The following is a 26439-nucleotide window of genomic DNA, read 5'->3' as shown; positions in this document are numbered from 1 at the left end:
AAGATCAATTCAGTTGCTCCTCTGGAACTTTAGATCGCGCCACATCATGGATTTAAAGGTGCATTATGTAGGTTAGGGGGCAACATTTTAATCAGAAGAGAAAGATCCTCATTGACTGATTTTAAATAAACAAACTCATTAATATTGTAAATGATACAATTCTGAGTTTGAATTTCTTCTCCAAAACGACATAGTGCACCTTTAGTCACATGACTGAGCCTATGCAGCTGTCAAATTCAGATTTTTGAGGATGCCTCGACCTTGTCCTCTCAGGAATTGTGCTGAAAGTTAACTATTGACCTTGTAAAATGTGGTCGACAAGCCGATCTGTCATAAAAAAATATACCTTGAAACTATAAACATGTGCAATCCTGTGATGACTGAGCAGATTCCCTTTGATAAGGAAGAGCTTGTGATGCTGTGGGATCAAACAGCTCTGAGCTAACGAGCCTCTTGGTGAGGTTATTTTGTGAAACATGGAGGGTGTTTATGAAGATTCACTGTGCCAAAGTTATTTTTTCATTATTTCTCAGGAGAGGTGGTGTGCAGATAAACAAAAACACATTTTCTTTATTGCCTCTGTGAAGTCGGGATCCCAATAGATGACATTTTCATTAGCTGGTATCCTTTATTGTCCAACATTTTATTCTAATTACATTACCATTAATCATCATATTTTATTTTTTCTTCTTCCCCACCCCACACATGAGCTCCAGCAGCCGCTCCTCTCTGAGTTTGGATGAGAAGACGCGTCTCATTGGACGGCAGGGCAGGGCTCTGTGTGTCAGGTGATGCGGCTGCAGCCACTACTCTCTCTATTCTCTCTCCGTGTGGAGAAATCACTGGTCTCTCAACCCGGATGCTTAGCCACAACTATCGATAATCTCGCCCAGTGCGCATCGCTGTAGACGGAGCCAAAGGAAGGGGGGGCGGAAATATTTCAGTACCCTTGAGGCGGACAGCTCTCCCCGGATCCACGCGCGTCTTTACCGCCGGGCTCCGCATCCGAGCCTGGAGGAGGGTAGAGGGACCGTCTCACACTGTACCTACCGGGGAGGGTGTAGCCGCCACATTAACGGCAAAACACATCGTGACCACTCGCACGCTGCTGAGGGGTGAGAAAGAAAGAGAGGAGAGGGGGAGCAGAGTAGCATCAGTGCAGAGAGAGAGAGAGAGAGAGAGAGAGAGATGGCGGAGTGCGGGCGGAAGGCGCTGTCTCTCCTGGAAGCGGCCCGCTCCCGGTACGAGAGCCTGCAGATATCCGACGACGTGTTCGGCGAGTCCGGGGACGACAGCAGCGACAACCCCTTCTACAGCACCTCCGGAGACTCCGACTCCGACAACTACATAGCTGAGGTAGGCGAGGAGGAGCAGCAGCAGCCGAAGCACCACCACCAAAAGCGGAGCGACAAGGAGAGCGGGCACAGCTGGGGGGCAGGAGCTGGCAGCGGCGGCGGGAGCAGCGGGGCCGGTCCCCCGGGCGCCCTGTCCCGCAGCCAGGCGGAGGAGGAGGGCTGGACGGAGGCTCTGCAGGATGTCACCGTGCCGCTGTACAAAGAGACATATGGTGAGACGTCGTAAGGTCATTTGCGCAACGGGGGAGAATATGAGCGTGTGTGTGTGTGTGGCAGACAAGTTGGTGTTTTTCAGGTCAGCCTGTGTGGCTCTCAATGTGGTGCCAAAGCGCCACACAAAAGGCTATTGCTTTGGGACAACTGGACGCTTGTTCGTATTCGTGTGTGTGTGTGTGTGTGTGCCGCGGAGGCAAGAAGCATGACAGTGCATCGTTAATTGGTGTATTAATGGCAAACGCTTAGCCTTTGATACTTCACCCCTTGGTGCTCTGGTGCTACACATGCTTTCGTGTGTGTGTGTGTGTGCGTGTGTGTGTGTGCGCGCGCGCGTGCTCATGTTTCTGGGAGACATGCTGTTCAATTTAGATAAACAGCATGCCATCCCTCCTGGAGACACACACGAATACACACACGTACATGCATGCATTGTATGTATTCTGCATACAACCCTATGCAGACTAAATGCACAGTGCACACACACGCTGGCCTCCGTCCTCCTGCACCAAGTTAATTACCAGGACTAATAACTGTATTCACAGGAGACACAAGCTGAAGGCTCCCTGATATTTGGCTGCACACTTTCTCCTCTAGTGTGTGTGTGTGTGTGTGTGTGTGTGTGTGTGTGTGCAAACAGTAGATGTGTGTGTGCATGTGTGTGGGAATCGTGACAGTCAAACAGCACCGTGCACCCACACTGTTCCGTCTCTCTTGTCTTTCTTTGCCTCAGTCTGTCTTTGTGATAAAATGCCCAAAAGCAGCACCGCACACTTATTGTTCTCACGCTGTTACAGCACCGTCTCTGCTCCCTAACAGCTTTTATCCATTTAGCCATCGCTACAGTACAGGATGCATCGAGGAGAAGGGTGTTTGGGTTTCACAGTGCAGCGCCTCCTGTCAGGCTTCAGCTTGAACCAAAGGCGATCGGTGGAAACTGCAATCCTGTATCCGCCGTGACATGTTGCACTGTGGCACCCTCGGAGGTGAACGGGCATATGGCTGTAGCAGATATGGACCGAGCCCCGGTCTGCTGCTCACACACTGGAAACAAGCACGAAACACACACACACACTGAATATAAAGCTCAATATCGAGTGTATGCAAAGTGCCAGGAAACCGCTGGAAATGAGTGGAAACTGCTGTGGTTGTACGCAAAGAAGATTTGTTTTGCAAGCCGTTCTAGCAGCAGAAAGATGAACTGCTTTAAGAATTCAGAATCAAAGAGCAGATAGGATCGTGAGATGACTTTTTAACAACTGCGTGTCTGCTGCTTTATGGTGTAGTGTTGTAATTATTCTGGAATATCTAACTTTGATATAGTACCTGAAAAATATTGATATTCAATAAAGTTTTTCATGCCACAGATACAAATTGTCACAAGAGGAAATCGTAGATTTTTAGATGTAGATGTTTCTGGGTTGTTGGTCTGTCCTATTCTTGGGATGGAGGAGGATAAAATGACTTCACATCACAATATTCTGCATAAAAAGTTCTGGCCATTATTCGACTCCAGGGAAGGGATTATGAAAGATGTGATCGTGGAAGGCTTGTTAAAAATACTTGTGGTGAATTTTCGTCATAGGGACAATCATGATCATCCTCACATGAATTATTTGAAAAAGCAGTTTAGCTCATTAAAGTGCAGTCCTTTATAGATTTCCTGATTATTTTGGATTGCCACAAGGGGTGAGCATGCACATTTCAAACCTGTCCCCATGGCTGACCGCTCGGCTTCTCCTCCACGAGAAAAATTAATTTGGGTGTGTGGAAATCAGTTTGCACAATACTCTCTCTTAACAAAATGTGACGTCAAGTGATTTGTATGTTTAAGTGCCATTTCGAGAATTTTGAGCGCTGATGGTTGTCGGGATAATATTGTGAATTGCAGTTATTTTGTCGAGGATAATCGTGGCATGAAATGTTCATATCGTGCTATCAGCTCAGGAGCAGCAACTTAACTGGTGCACAGAAGCATACATCAGGACATCAGGCGGATGTATACCGATATTTTGGACAACACTAGTACGGTGCCCATACTGAAGCCGGTCGCATTGGCCTGCATCAGCGAGCGGTTCACCAAACTAAACCCCAAACTGCTGTTTACTTGTATCCATGTTCCAGATTTGATTTCCACTCAGCTCAGTCATCCAGCTAACTTCAGTAATCCTGCTCTGTGAGACGAGGCCCAGATATGGAAAACAGGAACAGAGCCTGATTCACTTATCCCAAATAATCTGAACCGTGCCGAGCCGAGCCGCACCGGGAGAGCCTCTTTGGTGAGAGAAAGGTTTCAGGATGTTCTTTACTGCCGTGCACATCCTGCTCTGTCCTGCTCTATTTGACTGTTTTTTTTTTTTGTTTTTTTTTTGCTGCTCTGTTGACTTAAGCTCAGGAGGCAGCAGGTGTGTCTGCCTGCCTTGTGTAGTCTGGTCTGGGTTTGCACAGATACAGCTATAGAGATTGTTTGTGCATGCACTGGCGGCGTGGGTGTGGCGCCGCCATCCTGCACCAGGGTCGAGATGATTAACTGACTGGTTGGATGCAGGACTCCCAGGGTGCGTAATCACACTTCAGACATCAAGTAGCCAAGAGCGCAGCCTTGGTTAATCAACATAAATATGTATCTCCACAGATGTTAAGGGCGCGGGATGGGAAGCTGTTTTAAGCTCGATGAGGATTCCAATAAGTCAGCCAGTTCTGGAAATATCAGCAATATTTAATCATGTGTCTAGCAGCCTGCCCACCTGTCCCTCTGGTTGTACATTTCTCTGTCTGTCTGTCTGTGCGTCTCACTGTCTAGCGGCGACAGTGCTGACACAGACGCAGTTTTGATGTGACGGCTCGACTCCTCGGAGACTGTGCACCGCGTACATAAATCATCAGCCACCGTCATAAAGCATCGACGCAGCCTCAACTCCCTCCAACCAGTTTGTGTTTTGGTGGGTTTTTTTTTTTTCTCCCCTCCTCGCTTTTGAACAAGTAGCAGAAGTTTTAAAACCACGCTGAGTTTGCCGGCTTGCATGAAAAATGCGGTTTACCCAAGGTCGAGTTCATAGGTGATGTGTGTTGCCTTCGCTTCACTGTGAGAGTATTTCCCCGTGCAGTGCGAGAGAGGTGGCAAAGGACCGAGCAGAGGATTATGAAGCATACATCCACATCTCCGATTATGTAACCACCTTATCGTGAAGTCGAAGGGAATTAAAGAGCTATTTATTCATTCGCTCTGCTCAGTGCGTCCGACAGATTACTGGCCATCTCCATATGTCAGTTTGTCTGCCTTGTCTGCCTGACCCGGTATTCTGTCAGTCCTGTCTGTATTTCTGTTTCCTCTTTGCAAATCCATTTTCGTAAAAAAACAACATGCACAGACATATGAAAGGAAATTTGATAGTATCGTCATTTTATGCATGCATAATTTAGAGGGTGACTCTTATCGCTGCTACTGTTTACTGCCTGTATGACAAGCTGGTATTCAAAAAGCAAGAAAAAGAGAACCAGAATTAGAATGCTCGGATATGCAGAGACAAAAAAAACAAAACAATCTTAACTACTACTACTACTAATAATAATAATGATAATGGAAGATGCTTTATAGTTGTCTTTTGACTTTCGGGGGAATTGAATTGTAATTCTATGAATGTACAAAATCTGCTAATTCAGTCTCAGATACTGACTGTTGTATTCATTTTCCAAAAGCAAAAGTCTGCAGATAAAGGAAACCATTTTTTTCATGTGTCACTGTCACAAAAATCAACTACAAAACAACAAGTACCCCGAGTCAAACTTGAGTAACAATAAACATATTGTATAGTTCTGGCGAAAAAGTCATAAAGTTTCAGGTATTAAATGTATTCAAGTATCAAAAGTAGGCGTAAAAGTAAATTCGATGCGTACTATGCATACCTATTATCCGCCAGGCCAGTTATCTGATCTGACATTCACTTTTCTGATTAGCAAAATTGAGTTAATTTTTTTTCAATTGCTGAAAGGTAGTCTGCAAAGTAACTTGTAACTAAATCTATCAATTTAATATATTTTACTACTTACTTAGTATAAAATACAATATTTACCTGCAGTGGACGTATGAATTAGCATATATTGGAAATACTTCAGTGAAATACCACAAATTTGTACTTAGAGAACTTCAGCGAATGTACTTACATTCCAACAAACATGTTCTATTGGAGAATAAATCCAAAGTAGATAAGTAATCCTGCATTCTTTTTTGCTGTGTTCTGCTGTCGAAAGTAGTTAATCCGAGCAAATAATCATCTAAATACGAACAAAGTGTGTTGTTAGCGTCTTAGCTCTACACGTAGCGTAACGTAATGCTTAGCAGAAGAACACAGATGATTTTAGATGTGCTTTGGCCCACATTCAAAATCTGATATACTCTATTTAAATTGACATCAAATGTTTATTAAATTATTAATATCGTGGTATTAATTTCAGTGTATTGCTCGGCCATAGATATGAATAAATCACACACAAACTCATGTGCTCTTTATGTAATTTCCGCTAAAAATTGAGCTCAAAGCGTGTTTCGTCGACATGGAGGGTTTATCCCCCTCGTCTACACGGTAATCTCTCATTCTCAAATCCGCGGCTATAAAAGCTCGACCAGGCAGATGTTTGTCCCCCGACAATAGCAAATACTACAACAGCTCCCAATCAGGAGGGATTATACATCTGTCTGCAACGTAGGTGGGGTTTCGTAATGAGCACTGTGGGAAATACATTTCAAAGCTTCCCCTTGTAGACAGACATCAGCTAATACTAGAAATATGTAAATAGGTAAACATCTGATCCAGTTTTATCAGAGTGATGTAGGCAGGACTGAAGATCAGCTGGCAGCCATGTGTAAAGAAAAATCTATGGAGGAAATTCCATTATACATAAAAATGATGAGCTCTTCCTCCGACTGTATTTTTGGCTCGCTCCCCAGATGAGCTGAGGTGAGTCATTTCTCCTCGGCGGACGTTCCATCTGAATGTCTGATGTTTTTATCGAGGAGTGACTCGCTCTGAGGAAGCTACGCTGGATTTTACATTTAGCTTTCAAGTCTAATGGAATGCAAATGAGTAGATTTTGAGCCGCGGCCCCGCCGCTGCTGCCGCTGCTGCTGCTGCCTTCTTGGCTGCAAGCAGCAGCGTTTGTGGGCGTGCTTGTGCTCTGCTCTGTGGTTTTCCTCTTCTTGTCCTCCTCCACATGTTGCTTAAACAGCCTGGGTTCAAGTCTTGTACACGTTATCTTAGACTCGACATTAAAAGACTGAAAGACCTTCATTATTTTGTTTCCATCCAAACACTCAGGACTAGAGAATGGGTGGAGAGAGAGTGAAAACCTTGTTCCACGCTGCTCAGAGATAATGAGATCATGCTGTTCAATTGAGCCCGAAGTTGTTTTGCTCAACGTCCGAAATTCCCTCTCACGAATCCAGCAGCCTTTGAGAAAATCTTTAATTTACTGGAGTAAACACATCAAGCCAGTCGCTGGTGACCTCAATGCAGCGAGAGATTTTAAATGGGAGGTAAATGTCACTTTCCTCTACGTGAACTAGTGAATAACGTGCAAGAGGGAAAACTGCTTCTCAGGAGGTGCAGAGAAGTCATTGTCGTTATCTGGAGAGACTCCGGACAGGACGCAGAGACTGACAGTCACTATTATACTACATCACTGATATCACATATGGGAAAGAACGCTGCTGAGTAGCTACAAAAGAACCTATTATATGATAAAAATCATTCATGAATATTTTTAAGTGATATTTGAGGTTACAAGCAAGAATGTGGTATTTAACTAAACTGCACCAGGCGGGCTGAGCCTGACCAACATATGAATATGTTTGTAATAGTGTACAGTGCTTAAAAAGATAAAACTGTATAGCCTTCTATTTCTATACAGAACTGATTCTTTTATTCAGTCACTGGGGAAAATGGCCTCTCAACAAGCTTTGCTAAACAGCAGGCCTGTCCCACCTGTTTTAAGCTAACTATTTTAACTGTTAGGCTACTAAGTAATAAATTAACTGTTAGTTACTTGAACTATGAACAGTGAATTGAGCCTAGGCTACATAAAGCTAACTAATTTAAAGCTAGCTGTTTAAACCTTAAACCTTAAACCTTAAGTAACTATGTCAGCTATTGTAAATATTAATTGCTGTAAGCTAACTAATTATATTTTTGATTAGCCTACTTCAAGATTACAATTTGAACTATTATTTAACTACTTCGAGCTAACTGGTCTGTTTTGAACTTTAAAATAATTTAGGTGAATTATTTTAACTGTCAATTACTTTACAATAACTATTTGAACTTTATTTATTTAGGCTATCTATTATCTGAAGTTGGCCATCTTGAAGTTAATATTTCAACTGTTAACCACTAATTACTTTGAGCTAATGATTAGGATTGTTCACTGTTTTGCTAACTATCTCAACTGTTAGCCTACATGAAGCTAACTATTTTAACTGTTAACCACTAATTACTCTAAGTTAACGATTTGAATGGTTAATTGTTTGAACTAACTTTCTAAACTTCTTGCCTACTTGGTCTAACATTAATTTACTTGCAACCTATTATCCCTTTTAACAAACAAGCTAGCTCGCTAAGGCACACTATCTCAAGGCTACAGCTGTTTCAGCTGACTAAAAATCAGGACATTTTTTTAATCAAGTTTTAATTCAAGTTTTTTCAATTAGTGAAGATACTGCACACTTAACCAACACTATATACCAAGTGACTAAGTCCCTCCAGGGGTACAAGTAGCGTACCCGTGGGAAACACTGGAAAATTAACAAGAACACAGGTCCGTTGTTACCAGCATACACTATGCATGCTCTCACGAGTGCATCGAGTTTTTGGTTATACATGTAAATGTAGCTGTTAAAACAACACCATCTCCCATCACAATGCTTCACTGTCAGTATGATATCAGACGCCTCTCATTCATGGCTCCCCCCGGACGCGACTCGCAGATCAAAACATGTTTTTGACTCGTAGCCTGCCATATCACTAAAGCAACGAGACACTGAAACTTTCCGCAAGCAGAGAAACGCCACGCTGTGACGAGGATCACAGCATGGTGGCTGTCATGTTGTGTAAACTTTCTAACTGCTGCCGTGGGCTCGTGACATACACACCACACTCTGCTGCGGCTGATTCAAGAGACTGTACAATGTATGAATGCGAAGTGTACTTCTGCCCTCAACTGAAGGATGTTCTTTCTCTTTCTTACTGCTTCCCTCTTTTCTTTATGAGATGACAATAGAGTTTACGTAAGCAAGAAACAGTTAGTATGCATCCCACACAGCCTTGGCAGTTTCAGCTCAATACAATCTAACTTCATCCCATCTTACAGTGAAAAAGAGAAATCTTCCTTTCAGTCAAGTCAATCAAATTGCAGGCGTGGTGCCAGACTTTAAAAACTTGGATTAAGTGACAGTTGTGTCTGGGAGTTAGCCCATATGGGACTCTCAATCTGTCAATCTGTCCATTTTCCTCCATCACAATTTTTCACACTGTTTTTTTTTCCTCCCCATTCCTGTCCCGATTCAGGCCCGGCTCAGAAGATGTCGGCCACCGCCACAGCCTTGGACTTCTTCCAGCTCTTCGTCCCGGACAATTGCATCCAAAACATGGTCGTCCAGACTAACATGTATGCCAAGAAGTTCCAGGAGCGCTTTGGCTCCGACGAAGGCTGGCGTCCGGTCACAGCCCAGGAGATCAAGGCCTTTCTGGGCTTTGTCACCTCGACCAGTGTGCACCGCTGCGAGTCGGTGCTCAGCATCTGGAGCTCGGGCTTCTTCAGCAACCGGAGCATCGCCCTGAAGATGAGCCAGTCACGCTTCGAGAAGATCCTCAAGTACTTCCACATCGTGGCTTTCCGGCCGTCACAGGGGAGCAACCAGGGCCTGTACAAGATCCAGCCCTTCCTGGACTCGCTGCAGCAGTCGTTCAGCTGCACTTTCAGACCTTCACAGACGCAGGTGAGGGCGCTCGCCTCTGGGTCTGGGTTTCCCTAAAGCTACATGGTACATTCTTCATATAGACAGAGAGTATATATACTGTTCATATCTCATTCTCATACTGATTCTCCATTCAAGCACAGTTGCAGAAGCACCTTTGAACTCAGCAAACTGCAGACAAAATGTCAAAAAATGTGCAAAATTTGTGTCTGTTTGCAGATTTATAACAGTAGCTAAATTAACTATTTGCTAGTGAATAAGAGCAAACTTACTAAATAGTTCCCACAAGGCATCTTAGTTTGAAAACTGTCTACACAGCATGTTTTTTTTTTTGTGTTAAAGCACTCACTGTTTAACAGACTCCCCCTCCAGAGTACTTACTTCAACTTGTATTCAGTCGCACTGTATGCATTAGATCTACATTTATGCAACTGGGGCAGTGGAGCGCCAGCCTTGCTGCTCTATTTTGGGTGGGCTGGAGTTTTTTTTTCCAACTCCTACTTCAGTTTCCTTTCCAGATGAGCAGCAGCACAGCAGACTTTAAAGCACAAGCAATTGAACAATTTGACTGAAGTAGAATCTGTTAAATCAGTTTGGCACTTCAGATCGTTCTCATGCTCTTATCCAACTTGACTAAAGTATTGTCTGTATGTTATGGCAAAAAAAAAAACAGGAAATAAAACAAATAAATGTGCTCTGCTTGAGGAGAGACAGAAACAATCACTCCACCTTTTTTACTTGAAAATAAAGCATACAACGTGTCAAATAGCAGTGCGAAAAATGAATCATAGCAGGGAATTTCATCCTGATGTCAACACAAAACTGACATTTCACTTCAAACAGTATCAATTGTTATGTGAGGAGTGACCACAAGCTAGATTTTGAAAGTATCCCAATGAAAAAAAACATCCAACCTTCTCCAAACACATCAATAGCTCTCACCGGTGAGCCGGGAGACGTGTGCGAGCATCGAGTTAAATACATAAATAAACAACAAATATATCATACAAACACAAGGTAAACTATCATTATGAATGGACGTCATTCAATACCTGCCACCTGGCCTGAAAGTTACCGCTCACTGCTGTGTGTTTGTGCTTTTTGCTAGCGTAACTTGGCTCGCCACAGTCCGTTGTGCTGGGGCTGTGTGATGAAGGTGCAGCGTCATCACTGTCATCGCTCACTGTCATCTAGTTACCTCATGTTGAACTCATAAATAAAACACCTCATATTATCATAACAAACATGTGCAACAAGTCTGGCTATTGTAAGTTGTCCCCGCTGTTAAGTTAGCATGTTTGTGCTGAAAAATTTAAGCACCACTTTCTCTGCTTGCTAACAGAGCTAACAGAGGCTAACAGAGGCTAACGACACACACAGACGCCAGATTTTCTGTTTTCTTTTTAGAGCATTTGATGTGAAGAGACAGAATAATACTGAATACTAATACAGAACAGTACTCCTAAAATAACTTACCAATCCTAGCTTTAAGGGCATTTCTCATCAACGACAAAATCATGTACATATTCAGAATCTTGTTAGAAGGGGGGGCACCGGGGGTGGCTAATCATATTCCGGTGGGATCTGGGGGCCACCCCTGGAGCCGTGGTTGAGCTCTTAAAAATTAATGAATTTCTGGGAAGTAGTTGATTAAATTTCTTTTCGGCCTTTCTGCAGCGTGAGTGCTATAACATCATCTTCACTGTGAAAGATGATCTCAGCGGTGCGATGCATTTGGGAATACAGGCTCTTCACGGCGACCCCCCTCCTCACAACCACATCTCATTCAGCTGCACTACGTAATTTTACCATCAGAATGGTTTAAATGTTGATGACTTAATTTAATTGTGAAGTAGTAAAGGGTTTGTTGAACTACAGTTTTGCATTAGTGCGCTCCCTCTAAAAACAACTCAACGACAACAACGTGTTCAGGCCGGCTCTCGGACGAGCATGTGTGTGTGCCATTAGCAGTGACATGTGTATCTAGGCCAGTTTGTTTTATCTGCTAGTTTTCTGTGCCAGGGGCAGAGAGTGGGCCCAGATAGTGAGAGTGGCACAGACGGAAACTGTTGCTCCGCGATGGAAAAGTAATCTACCCGTTTAATGACTGAGGCAAGAGTAAGGGAAGCAGTTGATGTACTGATTCAGGTTTGAGCTCCAATTAGGGTTGATCGATATTAAAAAACCTAATCGTGATGTAGCAAAGTGCTGTGAGTCACGACTTTCACTGGAATGGTCATTTTTGCATTTCACTGTTACTGAAGCTGAAGTGCATCTCTGTAGAACCACAGTGCTTCATTTCTAATGATATGCTGTGACACATTTATTAAAAAATTACCACTCGTGTGATTTTGATATACACTTGACAAAGGCCTGAACAACTCCTATGAAAAAAATCCAAAACCGGCAATACTAGGTTTGATATTTTGGAAAAAAACAAGCACAAATTTTCATGTGAGAGGCTGTGATGAGAGAATTTGGGTTATTTTTGCTTTAAAAAATGACTATTTTGACGATCAGTTTAGTGGCTGATTTAATTTCTGTCTATCAACTCGTCAAATGATCGGCAAACAACTTCAGCTCTGCTGTTGATTGGGGGGGATCTTGGTTGGATCTTTTGTTCTAACACAGGATGTTTCTCGGCATGTGAGTCTGCGTGACCTGGATTTACCTGCCACTCTAGCATTATTCAGCATGATGTGTGCGTGTGTCTGCATGTCTGAATATTTTTGCTAACGTGTGAATAACATCGGTGCCGAACATTAACATGTTATGTCAGCTCCTACTGACAGCGACACATTTTCCGCGTCAGTCTGGCAGTCTTGCGGTCGCTTCGGTGATCTGTTAACACAGCTCTCTATCGATTTGCAAGTGTAAAATCCTTGAGAGCGTTTGTCGCAGTCGTCACAGGACATCCACTGCGAGACGAGCGAGCGAGTGGATGGATGGATTTTCCTCCCTTCCTCTGTCGATAGAGCACAAGTAGACCCATGCAAATGATTTACACTCATGGTGCAAATGTGACCACCTTATTTTCAGCTGTTGGGATGAGGCGTGGAGAAATATCTGCTGCAGGAGCGCACAGCTGCGCTAACGTGGCAGCTACAGGATGACATATTTCTTAAAAGGCCATTGTGGTTTGGGTTATGTCATCCATCCAAGGGCTAGATAGCGTCATTAATTTTCCATTCGCTTAATCCATAACTCACATTTGACTTGGAAATGACTTGTTGCACTCGCTCATAGGGGCCGGAGAGAGCTGTTGGTCACTGCTCACTTCAGCTTTAGTCAAATCATGAAGGAGCATGAGGAGGAGGCGAGGGAGGATACCGGAGGATGGGAGAGACGAGAGAAATTTGAAATGCAAATATTTGTTGTGTGGTTAAAAACGTCTCGTGGAGACATTTGTTCGCGTTTCATGTGTGTTGTTTAATCGTCCTGGAAAGGGCCCGAAAATATTTATGCTCTGCTAATGCCTCTGTTTGTGTGTTTGGATTCGTAAAATGTAAGCCGGTTTTAATCCCTTCTTTAATCCATCCGCAGTATCTGATTTGACCTGGGCAATAATGAATACAAGAGGGGGATGGCACAGTTCATAATATATCCTGAAGCCTATGTTCACCCGAGATCCAATTCAAAAAATTACTTCACTCTTCCTGAGGTGACTGTGATTGTGACTATTGTAACAGCAATGCAATATAACTTATAGTTAGCAGCACGACGGACGAGGATCTCACTCCAAATTATAACTCTTTAATGCAAAATTGTGTTTTAATGATGCAAACGGAGGAATTCGTGGGGTATTTCAAGCCTGATTATCGTCCTCAGGCTAATTCAAAATTGAGATGCTTGGGAAGTGTTCCAGCTCTGAGCTGTCTGAGGGAAAAATCGTAAAGGATGCAGATAACTTGAAATCGTGTTTTAATCGATTTGCACCACGGCAGCAGACAGCAGAACCGCTGTTTCTTTGTCATTCTTCTTTTGTTGTTTTGCTATGAACTTGTTTTGTCACAAAGCCTATTTTTTTCCCCCCGCAGGGCCCATTAAATACTGTATCGGGCAGAATTCACACTCAAATTGAAGAAATGTCGAGAAACGAGCCTGTTTTTTCTTCTCTCTTTTTGCCACTTAGATGTATTTTTCATTTTGTCTATTTTTCATGGGTTCAGTCTGTCGTTAGGATAGTCGGGCACAGAACATGAGAGCACTGTCTTTACTTTGTTCATTTTGTTTTTCCAGTGGTTGTGAGAAGAAAGTTGCAGACGGTCGGACAGAAAAGAAATCCTGAAGGGGAAAACACATACATGCTAAAGTGAAGGATAAAGCAACAACTGAGCCGATGAGGAAAGAGTGAAACTGACAAGGGAGAAGGCATTTTCTCTCTGAATTTGCAGTCAGCTAGACAGTCGAGAACGTGTTCCTGCTGAGAATTGTGTTTTGTGTTCCTCCCCCCTACAGTATCACACTCAAACACATACAAGACTTGTGAGGATCTTCGATTGGCTCTAACCCCTTAGCTGTAATGTTACATCACACACAACCTCGCTCCCGTTCCTCACAGAAGAATACTTTTTTCTTCTCCCTTGTTAAGGCCAACTATTTCTCCCAGTAACACATTTTGTACTTGTGACATTGTTATATAAAAATCCCTCGAAGACGAACTCACGTGTAGCAGTAACACCGCTCTGTGTGCTTTCCAGGTTCTCCACGAGCCGCTGATAGATGAGGACCCCGTGTTCATCACCACCTGCACGGAAAGAGAGCTGAGGAAGAGGAAGAAGAGGAAGTTCAGCCTCTGGGTTCGACAGTGCACCTCCACGGGATTCATCTGCCAGGTAGAAGAAGCAACACAGAAACTCATCAAACAGCAGCGATCAGAATCACAATTTTCAGGAGAATATAGTACAAGTTTGTTTGTTTGTTTCCTGTAAGGGGTATTTTAACGTGTTACTCTCAAACTTCATGGCCAGAAATCTAATCTAATCAGAAAAACTCAATTCAGAAATTCACTGTCGAGTCTTCAGTCTGCCTGAAGTCAAAAAGCACTTTTGTATGACTTTGATCTTCAGCTAATCTCAGATCTTATTCTCGGGTTGATGCCTCATTTTGCATTCAGCCAATTACTCGTCAGCACTGCAGAAAACGAGATGAGATCAAACTCATCTTGAAATGACGAAAAAAAAACTTCTGGGCCAAAGTAGTGGTTGTCAGATTTCTCTACTGATGTGATTAGACCGAGATCTGCGTCTTCACATCTCAGGCAAGCAGTCCTGCTCCGCTCTGCTAACAACCTTGCCCTCACCGCAACCTTCCACTCCTACGTCGTTTGCTTATGTAACACCACCATTTAACTAGGGCCTTGCACCGCAGGAGGACTGGCAGACCTGTCCCACTCTGACATTATTTTCCTCTGTCCTCATTACAAAGGGCAGAGGAGAAAACCTTGAAACAACAACAGATGCGATTTTTATTTTGTATCGTTAAGTGAGTGAAAAGTGACAGCCTGACTGCTTCTGCCCAGTGTTTGTGAGAGCTGTATGTGAAAGTACGGGATTTTCCTCCAGAATGCAAATGCAGAAAGTGAACTTTCTTACCCTGTATGAGTATTGTTCAGCCACACACACATATCAGCGAACAATGCACAGTTGTTTGCAGTGATATACTGAAGAGGACTCTGACTGACATAATGCATTTACCTTCAGGTATCTAGCTTTACAAGATTCAAGCTACAAGGTAATTTAATTGTCATAGTACAACACAGGCTTGCCTTACCGAATGAAAGTTAATGCGACATAAATTACAGAACATGTATACAGTTATTTATATACAAATGCAGATAGACAAATAGTGCATCAGTTGAATTTGCATCGGGGGAATTGTAAGCAGCAGCAGAATGGTGGCGATGGTATAAGTTCAATCTGGGAGACACTGTGCATCCTCTTTGACTGTGTGTGAGCACCAAGCATCGATGTTACAAACACAGAGTCCGCCTCTCCTCGTCCAGCTGTAGTCCTGACTCACGGTCCGCCCGTCGGGTGCAACAGCTCGATCCGAGAGTCTCTGATCTCACGTTGTTTGGCAGCCTGAGTCTCATTTGTCCCTTTCCTTGTCCTGTGATCGGACATCAGCCAGGAGCAGCCTTAAAACAAGCTGGATTAGCGTGGCTCTTATTCCGAGTCTCTTCCTCCCTCGGGCGGTCCGGCCAGTCAGGTTGGATTGTCAAAAAGACTTTCCTCTCAAATTCTGATGACAGTATTTCTGGCATAGGAAGAGCATGTTTCATCAATAAGGCCAAAAAAATGTAGCATGATTTGGAGGTGCTAGCAGCTACTGAATCTGCATGTGCTGCAACTAGACTGTTGCAACAATGTCAATTTTCTTTAAAAAAATTTGAGATGCATCTCTGAGATTCTACCGTAGTGAAAAAAAAAAAAATTCTTTCTCGTCTTCATCACAGAGAGACACCACTGGTTTCACAGTGACTTTTCCTTTGGTTGAAGATTTCCAAGTCTCCAAGTGAGAATAGATGTTTGTATTTTTTGCATTGACTAAACCAACACATTAAATCATCATAACTACATCATGTAGTATAAGGCTAACCCCAACCTGTAACCTTGACCTTGAAGGACATGTTTACAATTCAATTCTGTCTTTAAACAATAGTCTGGCGCTTCTTTGAGCATGACAACAGGTTTTGTTCGCTGTAATCAGTTCTTCTGTTCATACTGGAAACAAGATGCATCACAACAGTGCTTTTACTGTAACTGATGGGGCACAGAATTTGATCTTTTTTACATATTTTGGGGATATTTTATGCCTTTTATGAGAACATCTTGAGGACAGAGCGGGAGAGCGTGACACCCATCGAATGTCCCTGTCTGGACGATTGACAAATATTAAGATGGATGACATGACAGCTCCTCAAAAGTGAAGCCAGGAGAACTCAATTGATCCCTGGTAGCTTGCTGCAGTACAGGACATAAATTCCACCCTAAATGTTAGCAGGTGATGTAAATATATATATATATTAGACATCAAATAATCCTTTTCTAAAGAACATTTCTGTCATGTTTGTAGTTCTTATCAGGCTGATTTATGTTCAAGTCAACTGTATCTTATAAATTCGATTTAAATTAATTATTCGAAGCTATAAAAATGGGGTGAAACGTCACGATTGACAGCTGAGCGCTGCCTGTGATTAATTGGGTGGGCGCTTGGGCATGAAACTTCATTGGCTCCACCGATCAGAGTCTGGCTCCAAATGACATCACCGGTGCTCTAATCGGGAATGTCTTAGCTTCGTCTTTGAGCTATATGAGAAAGTGGAGCCGTGACATCCATCTTTATATCTGTCAGTGGACGGGACTCAAACTGGGTGTGTTGCAGTTTACGGTCTCTGCCTTTAAGCTGAAGTCTTCTACAGAATGGCATTGTAAAGAAAGGGCTTTCCACTGCGCAGAACCATAAATAGATGGATCTCGTTCGTAAGACTGCCCTGCAGGCAAGTGCTTCCTTCTTTAGCCTGGATGTAGTCCAGAATGACATTAGTGGAGGGAGGACAAATCATGATCAGAATTTTAATCTGCCATATTCCTTTTGGTTCATATCAAATAGAATAACTGAATACTCTAAGTCATTTTTACTTGTCTTTTCAAAACGTCGTAAGAAACATCACCCTGTCATTTAAAGCCATATCCCATCATCCCGTTCATTTAACAAATAAGCATCATCATTCAGACAGATTGTGGCCATTTGGCAGTCACTCTGTCTTTACCAGTCCGCTGTACCCGGACGTGTGTCTGCACTGAGATCTTCTCCCTCTAAATGAATTGTGTCGAGGGAGAGAAAGAAACTCTAAGAAATAAAAATGAGTTAATGGAGTGAATCAATGAGAATCCATTAGCGAGTGCTGCTACACACACACACACAAACACGGAGGCACGGAGGCATGGAGGCACGGACTGACCACTTAGTGTAATAGCTAAAGGCCTGGCGTAGAAGCAGGCTAATCAGGCTAATGCCGTTCAGCTCGTGAACATCAACATAAATGTGAGTGCAACAGGGACAGTGAACTGTTTGTGAGTGTACGTTTCTACATTTGATGATGGCTTTTCTTTGGAAGCAGGGCTCCTCTTCATATTTCTTCTGTGACTCGCACCTTCAAGGGCATCATGTACGAGTGTGTTCAGCCGAGAAGCACCGCTCAGTTTGCCTTGATCCAGGGCATCGCGTCGCAGCAACAACCAGCCAGATGGTCATGTTGTCAATATTCACAACCCCCATCGGTGCGGTTGAATAATTTCTGTGATCCCTAGAAGTTTGAAAGATAACACATATTTTAAGAAGATTTAAAAAGTTGGGGCCTGATGAAAGTATCAAAACTTAATGGGCAGATATGTGTGAAATCGACCAAGCACATTCATGTCTTTCAGAGGATGAACTCTTTTGTTTTCGGGCACCTGGTGAGCTTTCCTTTTGCCCCAGCATCGGGCGAAAATTGTATTTCTTACCGTATCTTTTGTGCATTGCGTGCCTTAATGAGAGAATGAACAGAGGAGTGATGACACAAAATGTCAGCTTGCAGGCGGAGGAGCGCTTATTTAACCAGATCTGTACAGCAGTGGTGGAGAATGCAAAGTCACCATGACCCGCCAGTCACAATGGTCACATTAATAGAAAATGTGCCAGGTGAAAGATTACGTAACTTGCTCTTAGCAGCCACAAGGACGCCCCAAAATGTTCTCGTCACCCACCAGAGATTTCATGCTCTAATTGGCAGAATTACCAACCGCACAAGTTGGCAGTGTACGTTACAAAAAGATCATTTTTTAGCTAAATGTACCTGTGATTGCTGCCACAAACACAGCTGGAAATATGATTGTAGCATCTCCGTGGCCTTTTCTTCTGGATTTTTTCACCTCTACTGCTAAGAAAAGAAAAAAATCCTCAACACGTTCGCTCCGTATCACAATTTTGCAAAAGGAACATTGCGGCATCCTTACTGTTTAAACAATATATCCCAACAGACAGTTGTACTTTCAAAACAGAAATAAAGATTTCTAGTTCTATATCTGTTTTATGTCCTGTCACTGTCCTCCCACTCTGCAGATCTCCGTCCATCTGAAGGAGGGTCAGGGCACAGACGGTCTGGCCACCCTGAAGAACAAGCCTCAGCTCCACAGCCTCGTGGCCAAGCAGCTCTGCCAGAACATCTCTGGCAAGAACACCATCATCTTCACCGGGCCATCCATCACGAGCCTCAGCCTCTTCTCCGAATTCAGCAAACAAGGTACGCAGACAAATGTCAGCAGCAGATATTAGTTCCGTCTTAAAAACAAAGACCTTCTGTTCTTCAGTTGGCCTTCTTCTCCGTCATCTCTTGTCCTCGTTTTCTGCTCCGATGTACAGACTGTAATCTGTATGCATTTTTAATTTCTTTATTTATTTTCTATCGTGGAGCGATGACAGCGTCCCCAGGCTGGAAGACAGTCTGTTGCCTGTTTCACCTCCAAATGAGACATCGCAGCCCTGCAGTGTGCTGTTGCAGTGATTCATTTTCTTCACCTGTCTTAACACCAAAGTGAAAAATCCTTTTTACTACATCGGAATGTGTAGAAACACGAGCATGCCTCATTTGTTTGACACGTAGTAACATCCTACATGCTTTTTTTTTCTCGGTTAGGAAGTTAAAGAAACATTATGTAACGTTTTTACCTCAAAATATCAGCTTCAAAACCATTTTGATGGCACAGTGTCCTGTAATAGGGTGGTGGACTGGTGTCTCTGTATTTTCCCCCCATCACTTGTTTCTGCACTATGTTACTTCAGTGAGAGGTTTAGATCACAGTGTTATAAACATGTTTCCTTTAATATGTACTATAAATTTGTTATGACGTTTGAGTTTTGTCTGCAGTTAGCACCTGACAAATTGATACAGACCTGGGATTTGAATTTACAAAAGTGGTGTGGCTGCAAAAAATACCAATTTCTACTTAATGTTGCAACGATTGAAAGCTATAGTACAATATCTAATATGTATCTTAATATTTTGAACAATCTCTTTCAAAGCACTTCATAAATGGAAGAAATCAAATATCACATTTTTTTTTTTGACCATATATCTTGATCGATATTGTAGGATTGACTGTTGGTACTTTGAAAAAATCTTAACACAATGAGATTTCTGAAAAATAATCACCAGTAATGTGGATATAATGGACAAATGAGTAAAGGACAGTTTGTTTAGTTCAGAAAAATACAACAACTGTGCCACATGACGACGTAACAAAAATGAAAATCTAAGATGATATATAGTCTCATATCCCGAAACCAATATAACATCGATCTATTGCCCAGCCCTGAATTGGGGGCTAATTCACAAAGCTAAGGTCTCTTCTGTCATGTTTGCAAATATTCACGTTCATAACTAGAAAATTACTAAGTGGAATTAAATCACATAGTTTTTTCTTCCTTTAAAGCAACATTATGTATAAATCGGCATTTTGTCAGATGGAACGTAGGTGCCAACTACAAACAAAACTCATGATCTCATAACAATGTTATGTGTTGACGTGAACATGTGTGTAACGCTGTGATCCTACCTGAGACAGAGACACCATCCACCCTGTCACAAGACTCTGAACCATCAACGTGATTGTGATGCTTTTTTATTTTAGGTTAAAAAAAAAGTTACATAAAGTTCTGACCCAATTTTGCACTCAGTGACTTTTTTGCACTTCAATCAGCATCAACCGTAACACCCCCACGGTGCGCTGCTGTTGACTGTTGCACATTGAATCACGGAAGATTCAGCGGGGAGTGTTTAGCCTTGTCACCGCTCTAAAAATCAATAGGTAAAGTGAACACTTTAGCTGACACTTAAGTGAAACACCACTTAACATCTGTCAGCTTGACTCTCTGAGTCCAGTCTTACTGTTTAAGGCTTGAGTTCTTGCAGTTATTCTGGGGAAAATTGTGATTTTTTATGCTGATAATCAGCCTTTGAAGCGTTTTTCCATGCTCATTATACCAAAGGCGCCTTTTATTATGAAAGTATAATCCCATTGTGTTGGGCTGAGGAACATTAAAATTCTCCTCAGTGACCTATTTTTCTTCTTTCATAATAATAATAGCAAAAGTGGGACAATGCCGTGAAGGGCCAAAGATGATTCGGTGAAGGCAGGGGACGTATGTTCAGCCGATCAGGCTCCTCAAAAGGACAACTTCAAAAGAAACAAATTGAAAAGTTTTCCATCACAAATGTTCTTTCACTAAACGATAACAGAAGAGCAATTTTAAACTCAACCGGGCAGAGCTGTTGTGCGCAAAGTAAAGAAAAAGTTGCGAGATTAAATCAATATCATGCATTTAGACGGTAATTGTACGAAGCTACCACGAGTCATTCAGCCGAAACACAATCAGCCACAAGTTAGCCTGCGAACGCATTGTGCAATATTTTCTTTCAAATTTATCGTGCTGCATTAATTAACAGAGTTAATTACCCAGCGCGACCGCGGTACTTAATGTGGACAGACACACACACGCGCGCGGACACATCTACAACACAGATAGAAATCGGTGTCCAAATTGAGAAGTTACATCAGCAGCAGTCAGCCAAATGATTGTTTTCACTGCAGCTCATCCATGTGAGAAGTAAAGAAATGAAATGGGTGGAAAGTCAGAAAAAAAAGCAAAACGGCGGGGATGGCATATGAGAGACGAGGAGAGCTTAAGTGGTTTCGGCTGTGAGAGATAAACACTCGACAGCAGTTTGTTCTGTGAGTTCACATCAGAAAGCAGGATGCATGAAAAAACCTCAATTAATGCACAGGAGTTACTGCAGGGCAGCAATGTAACGTTTCTGTTAGATTAAAAAGTCGAAAACAGAAATAAAAATGCCCGTCAAGACTTCATGAAGCCCGCTGTGATGTGTTCAAAGTGCCTTTTGTTCAACTGACCAACCGATTGTATTTAATTTACAGTCACAGAAGATGAAGAAAATCAGCAAATCCTTCTAGCAGTCAAAATCTTTGCAAATTTTTGTTAAGAAATGACTTAAATTATCATCCAATTATCAAAATAGCTGCCAAATAATTATTTACACAAATGTTAACGTGTGTTCGTATTCGTCCCTCTTCAGATATCTACTGTTGCGGCCTGCTGAGCACCAGGAAGAGCGACTGTACAGGCCTGCCACAGAACATGCTGGTCTGCGGCTCCACGCCGGCGCAGCGCGGCCAGTCGCGAGTAATGATGAAAGGCAGCATGTCGCTGATCAGCTGGTACAACAAGGGACACTTCAGGTTCCTCACCAACGCTTACTCCCCGACAAAACAAGGTAAAAGCCGCTCTGATACACCCAGAACTAAAACTCTGAAAGCACATCTGTCTCGTTGAATTATAGATATTGACGGGAGACTGTTCACATAAAATGTGTGATATAATATTTGAAATGTTCTCTGGCTGCCATTTACCTGACAGTCTTTCCGGGAAAATAAGATTATCTGTGCTGTTGTTTTCTGGTTGCAGGTTACCATAGTTAAGCATTCATGTCAGGGAAAATCAATGAGAGCTTGTAATCCATGATAATCCATTTCCAGGAGGCGACAGGTTCATGATATTCCCCTCCTCTTGTAACGTAATCCACTCCGATTAAACCGTTTTGTTAGGTGTTAAACCTGGTTGAAAGGGGGCTGCGGTGTGTTGTGTGTGTGAGTGTTTTGAATGAAGAGTGTGGAAGCGAAGCCCCGGATCAGTTCAAACTGTTACTATCTAATATTGATGTTCTTTTCCCTCGGTGTGTGTGCGTGGGTATGTGAGCTGGAAGTGTTTTTCACTCCGTGCAAAAAGAAGAGGAAATGTAACTGTAAATCCCAGCGATAACCTAAATAACACAGAGAAAACCATATTGAGATTAGTGGTTGTTATGTGAATAGTGTCACATAATTACACACGATGAGTTGTGCACGTCTTTACTCAGTATTAAAGACATTTAAGGATGTTTTTGTTGGTTAAAAACCTCTGACAGACCAGAAAGTGGAGCATTCAACCAGTAACAATGGCTGCACACCATTTTCAGGTCCCAGTTTAAGCACTGCGATGTCGTGCATTCTGTCTCACTGTCATGGCTGACTGCGACAAACTCTAACGGAGCCGTCGTTAACATTATTAGTAACACCTCCCGCTGTTACAGTCTGAATCCCTGCTTTGAAAATGGCCCATTAAACAAAGCAGCCCTCCAGGGACCGAACAACAGAGAAGCCAGCCAAAAAACATCAATAGGAAGAAGCGCTCCCTTTTCCCTCTCCCTTGTCTCCCCCGTTGTTGGCCAGGTGTAAACGAGTCGGGGGGGAAAACGGGGATCTCCTCTCTCTGCTGTCTCTTAGTTTGTGGCATGTGTTTGTTTCTTCACGACAGGTATGATCATTAAGAGGAAAAGCGGGGAGATCCCGTGTCCCTTGGCCGTCGAGGCCTTTGCGGCGCACCTCAGCTACATCTGCAAATACGACGACAAGTACAGCAAGTATGTACGACAGCTTACAGCAGTCTCCCGCAGTGGATTCATGGTGACTAGAGGGTTGAATGTCAGACACAACGTGACATATTCTGTGTCATATCTAATAGCAAATGTGCACTCAGGAGTAAAGCACACTCTTACTCATTAAAACAATCCTTACTTGGTCTGGTATGACCACTGATTCATGGTGACAAATGTCGAGACATTCAATGTGGAGAAATATCCTGTTTTTAAACAAAAATGTTGGGTACCGTTCCCTCCTTTTTATCATTGCTCGATCATTCAATCTAAAACGGATATGTGTTGTTGATCAACAGAAACACTGGACTTGTTTCAGTGTCTTGAAGACGTTTCACCTCTCATCCAAGAGGCTTTTAAACCCTGTGTGGGTATAAAATTCAAAGTTAACGCTGCATATCACAAGGTGTTGTTGTTTTACTGTTTGTGGTCCAATTTCAGCTTTATAGTAAAAGCAACGCTCTCATGAGAATGTAGGGAATGAGGTGAAATCGTGTGCCGTTAACCTGTTTTTAACACCTGCTGATCCGTAAAAAGTTACAGTCTTGCTTTTAGACAGATTATTTATAGTGGAGTGTGGACTTTATTAATTAATTGAATCTATAAAAAGAAGCTCAGGTGTAAGAAGCTTCTTTTTTTTTTCCCACAGGTACTTTATTTTCCACAAGCCCAACAAGACCTGGCAGCAGGTGTTCTGGTTGAGCATCAGCATCGCCATCAATAACGCGTACATCCTCTACAAGATGTCTGACGCCTACACGGTTAAACGCTACAGCCGAGCGCAGTTCGGAGAAAGACTGGTCAGAGAGCTGCTGGATTTGGACGACTGCTCTCCCACACAGTGAGGAGGAGGAGGAGGAAGAGGAGGAGGAGGAGGACAGCAGGAGCGCACAGAAGAAGAAAAAAAACACACACAAACACACACACAAACACAATCCCCCACACGTACATTCACACTCGTCATTACAGTTGTACGGACTCCGCGGTCTGTGTCGATGTGATGATACCGAAGCAGTGCCAAGCCTGTGTCTCTCTTCCTCTAGTTGTTTTCTGTGGTACTGTAAATATTCACTCGCACATGACTGCACACTACACAGTAGAGAATCATGAGCCATGGGACAGTCCACTCGCCTAACTTTTAACCGCGCAGATTTACTAAGGATTTTTGTCAGCAGGAGCGATTTCCCAAGCAGAGCCGAAAAACGAACCGGGACGAGTTCACCTTTTAAATGATGTCAGCTACAAGTAACGTGAGCCTGAATCTCCCGTGTGACTGTTCAAACGTGTGCCTGCAGGCTGGAAGGCTACATGTAGCTCGATATTTACACTCTGCGAATAAGAAAAAAAAAAACACCTGTGACCCTGTAACAAAAAGCTTAGTAAACCAGGACTACGGTGTGTTCACCCGCTGCATGCATAAAGAATCTGGATTGTGATGTTCTCTTGTTTCGTGTGAAACGAGCTCCAGGTGGGTTTTGAAACTTTGATTTCGTGCGTGTGTGTGTGTGTGTGTATGTATTTTAGCAAGTGGAACTGCCATTTGTGTGCGCCAAGCTGAGCCTGAGGTTGTAAATGTACGGCTGTCGTGATCCAGATGAGTCGTGTTGCTGCGCAGAGGAAGACGTAAAGCAACAAGCAGCGGTGTGGCACAAAGACACAGCCCTGACACCACAAAGGAGCCGTTAGAGATGACTTTACGCCCCTGAAATTTTCCAAATTGAAGTATGTGCTTTTAAAGGGTTAAAATTCATCAATGATAAGGCAAAAACTTGAAACTCAGTTTCATCAGGATTGTGAGATTTAAAATATAATATTGTTCAATGACACCATGTTCTTCTAAAAGACCCACAAAGATGCAAACATTTCCGAAATTGTTCCATATCTGGCAGAAAAGTGCTTGTGTCGGATCGCCTCCCTCAAACTAGGAGGTGGATTAAGAAAAGAAATTAACGGCATCAAATCTGCAGCCTGCTTTTATCCAAACTATTCATCTAATTTGTCTTTTTCTTTTTTTATTACTCGTGTATTTAACTGTACTTCGGCTTTTGTGGTGCAGGACACGTTCGAAATGTCCTTCACTAAGTCAGTGTTGCCAAGCAACAAGTACAATCCTGGCCAGTGGTCAGGGGTTTGGATAATATTTCCTGGCAAGATTTAAGTCGAGGAAGTAAGAACTGAGTCACTGGCGTCCCTGGAAAAAAAAACAAATGTCGCCTCAAATCTAAATGTATATAAAAAATCTTTCGGGGCTGTCACTTGTTTTCTCATCAGGAGAAGTGAACTGACATCAGTCAGCTGCGAAATTATTTGACAATTTAAAAACATGATTTTTTGTGCATAGTGACTTTTCTATGTGGGAATGTTGAAGTAGAAAAATGATTCACTGTCTGCGATTTATCTTTAGAAAAATCAATTTCACCCAAGACATTCTCATCTAAAATGGAAGCATTGGAAACAATTTGGACTCTCAATGTGCACGTTGTTTTCTTCCAGTGGAACTTTTCTTGCCAAGTCACTGATTTAGATGCCATCTTATGTGCAGCCAATGCAAGCGTGAGTGGAATGAATTACACTCAGACCATTATACCACAGCAGAGTATTTATAGGTGCCTAAAACTAAACAAAACACGAACCCTTGGTGCCAAAACAATTATTTAGTTACTGAAATAAAACTGAAACATGGACTTTAGGTAAAACAACAGCCGACTTAATCAATACTGAGTGGTTACAAACCAACTTGAAATGAGAATATACAAGTTTGTCAGCAAAACCAGTGTGAGGAGACGGTGGTGCATATGTTTGAGAGCAACATGAGCTTCTTAAATGTTGAAGCTGACAAAAAAAAAAAACATGTTAGCTATATAAAAGATAAAAACTAATATAGACTGATTTAAAACATGATCATTTCTAAGTGGAAAAGGGAGAAGCCACCCTCAGTGTTCCAGGTGGTTTTTATTTTTGGCACCACTGTCGCAGAAACAACCAGATCGCTTCCCGTTCCCCTCGGAGCAGCAGCTACCAACAACACTAACAAGTTCCCCCAGTCGGGTTTCATATTCCCGGGAGCTTTCACGTCCGGCGGCAGAAAAAAAACACCACAGTGAAAGCAAGATTTAAAGGGAAGCATTAAATAATGAATCATTAAAACAAAAACAAAAAAACAGCTCAAACAATAAAAAAAAACTCAAGCGCAACTGGCAAACCCTAAAAACACAAAACTGAAAAACAGACTAATGAAAACTAGAAGCCTTTAAGCTCTGTGCCACACGGCTGCCTGAGGCTCCACCATCCACCTTTGCTTTGCTTTGTTATGCAGTCAACATGTTAACGTCACGCTGGACTCACGGAGACTCTCAAGTGAAAGGTTT

The 26439-nt window shown here is 42.7% G+C and overlaps 1 protein-coding gene across 1 annotated transcript; it reads left to right on the top strand.

Moving 5' to 3' along the window:
- Positions 1-1188: 1188 nt before the first annotated feature.
- pgbd5 (piggyBac transposable element derived 5) lies at positions 1189-25966 on the top strand. The gene is made up of 7 exons (XM_030441592.1): positions 1189-1567; positions 9128-9558; positions 14238-14372; positions 18646-18826; positions 21677-21874; positions 22954-23059; positions 23721-25966. The coding sequence occupies exons 1-7, from the start codon at positions 1189-1191 to the stop codon at positions 23914-23916; spliced, it is 1626 nt and encodes a 541-aa protein (XP_030297452.1). The 3' UTR covers positions 23917-25966.
- The last annotated feature ends 473 nt before the right edge of the window (positions 25967-26439 follow it).

Source organism: Sparus aurata, chromosome 15, assembly GCF_900880675.1.
Source record: "Sparus aurata chromosome 15, fSpaAur1.1, whole genome shotgun sequence".
Classification (NCBI taxonomy): Eukaryota; Metazoa; Chordata; class Actinopteri; order Spariformes; family Sparidae; genus Sparus; species Sparus aurata.
Note: the sequence above shows the minus strand (reverse complement) of the source record. Positions and strands in the feature narration are given on the sequence as shown.

What these genes read in the sequence shown, in the direction of transcription:
- pgbd5 (XM_030441592.1), top strand. Translation starts at nt 1,189, where the DNA reads ATGGCGGAGTGCGGGCGGAAGGCGCTGTCTCTCCTGGAAGCGGCCCGC. An exon ending in TTACTCCCCGACAAAACAAG is followed by an intron (nt 21,875 to 22,953) that starts GTAAAAGCCGCT and finishes TCTTCACGACAG; the next exon opens with GTATGATCATTAAGAGGAAA. An exon ending in TACGACGACAAGTACAGCAA is followed by an intron (nt 23,060 to 23,720) that starts GTATGTACGACA and finishes TTTTTCCCACAG; the next exon opens with GTACTTTATTTTCCACAAGC.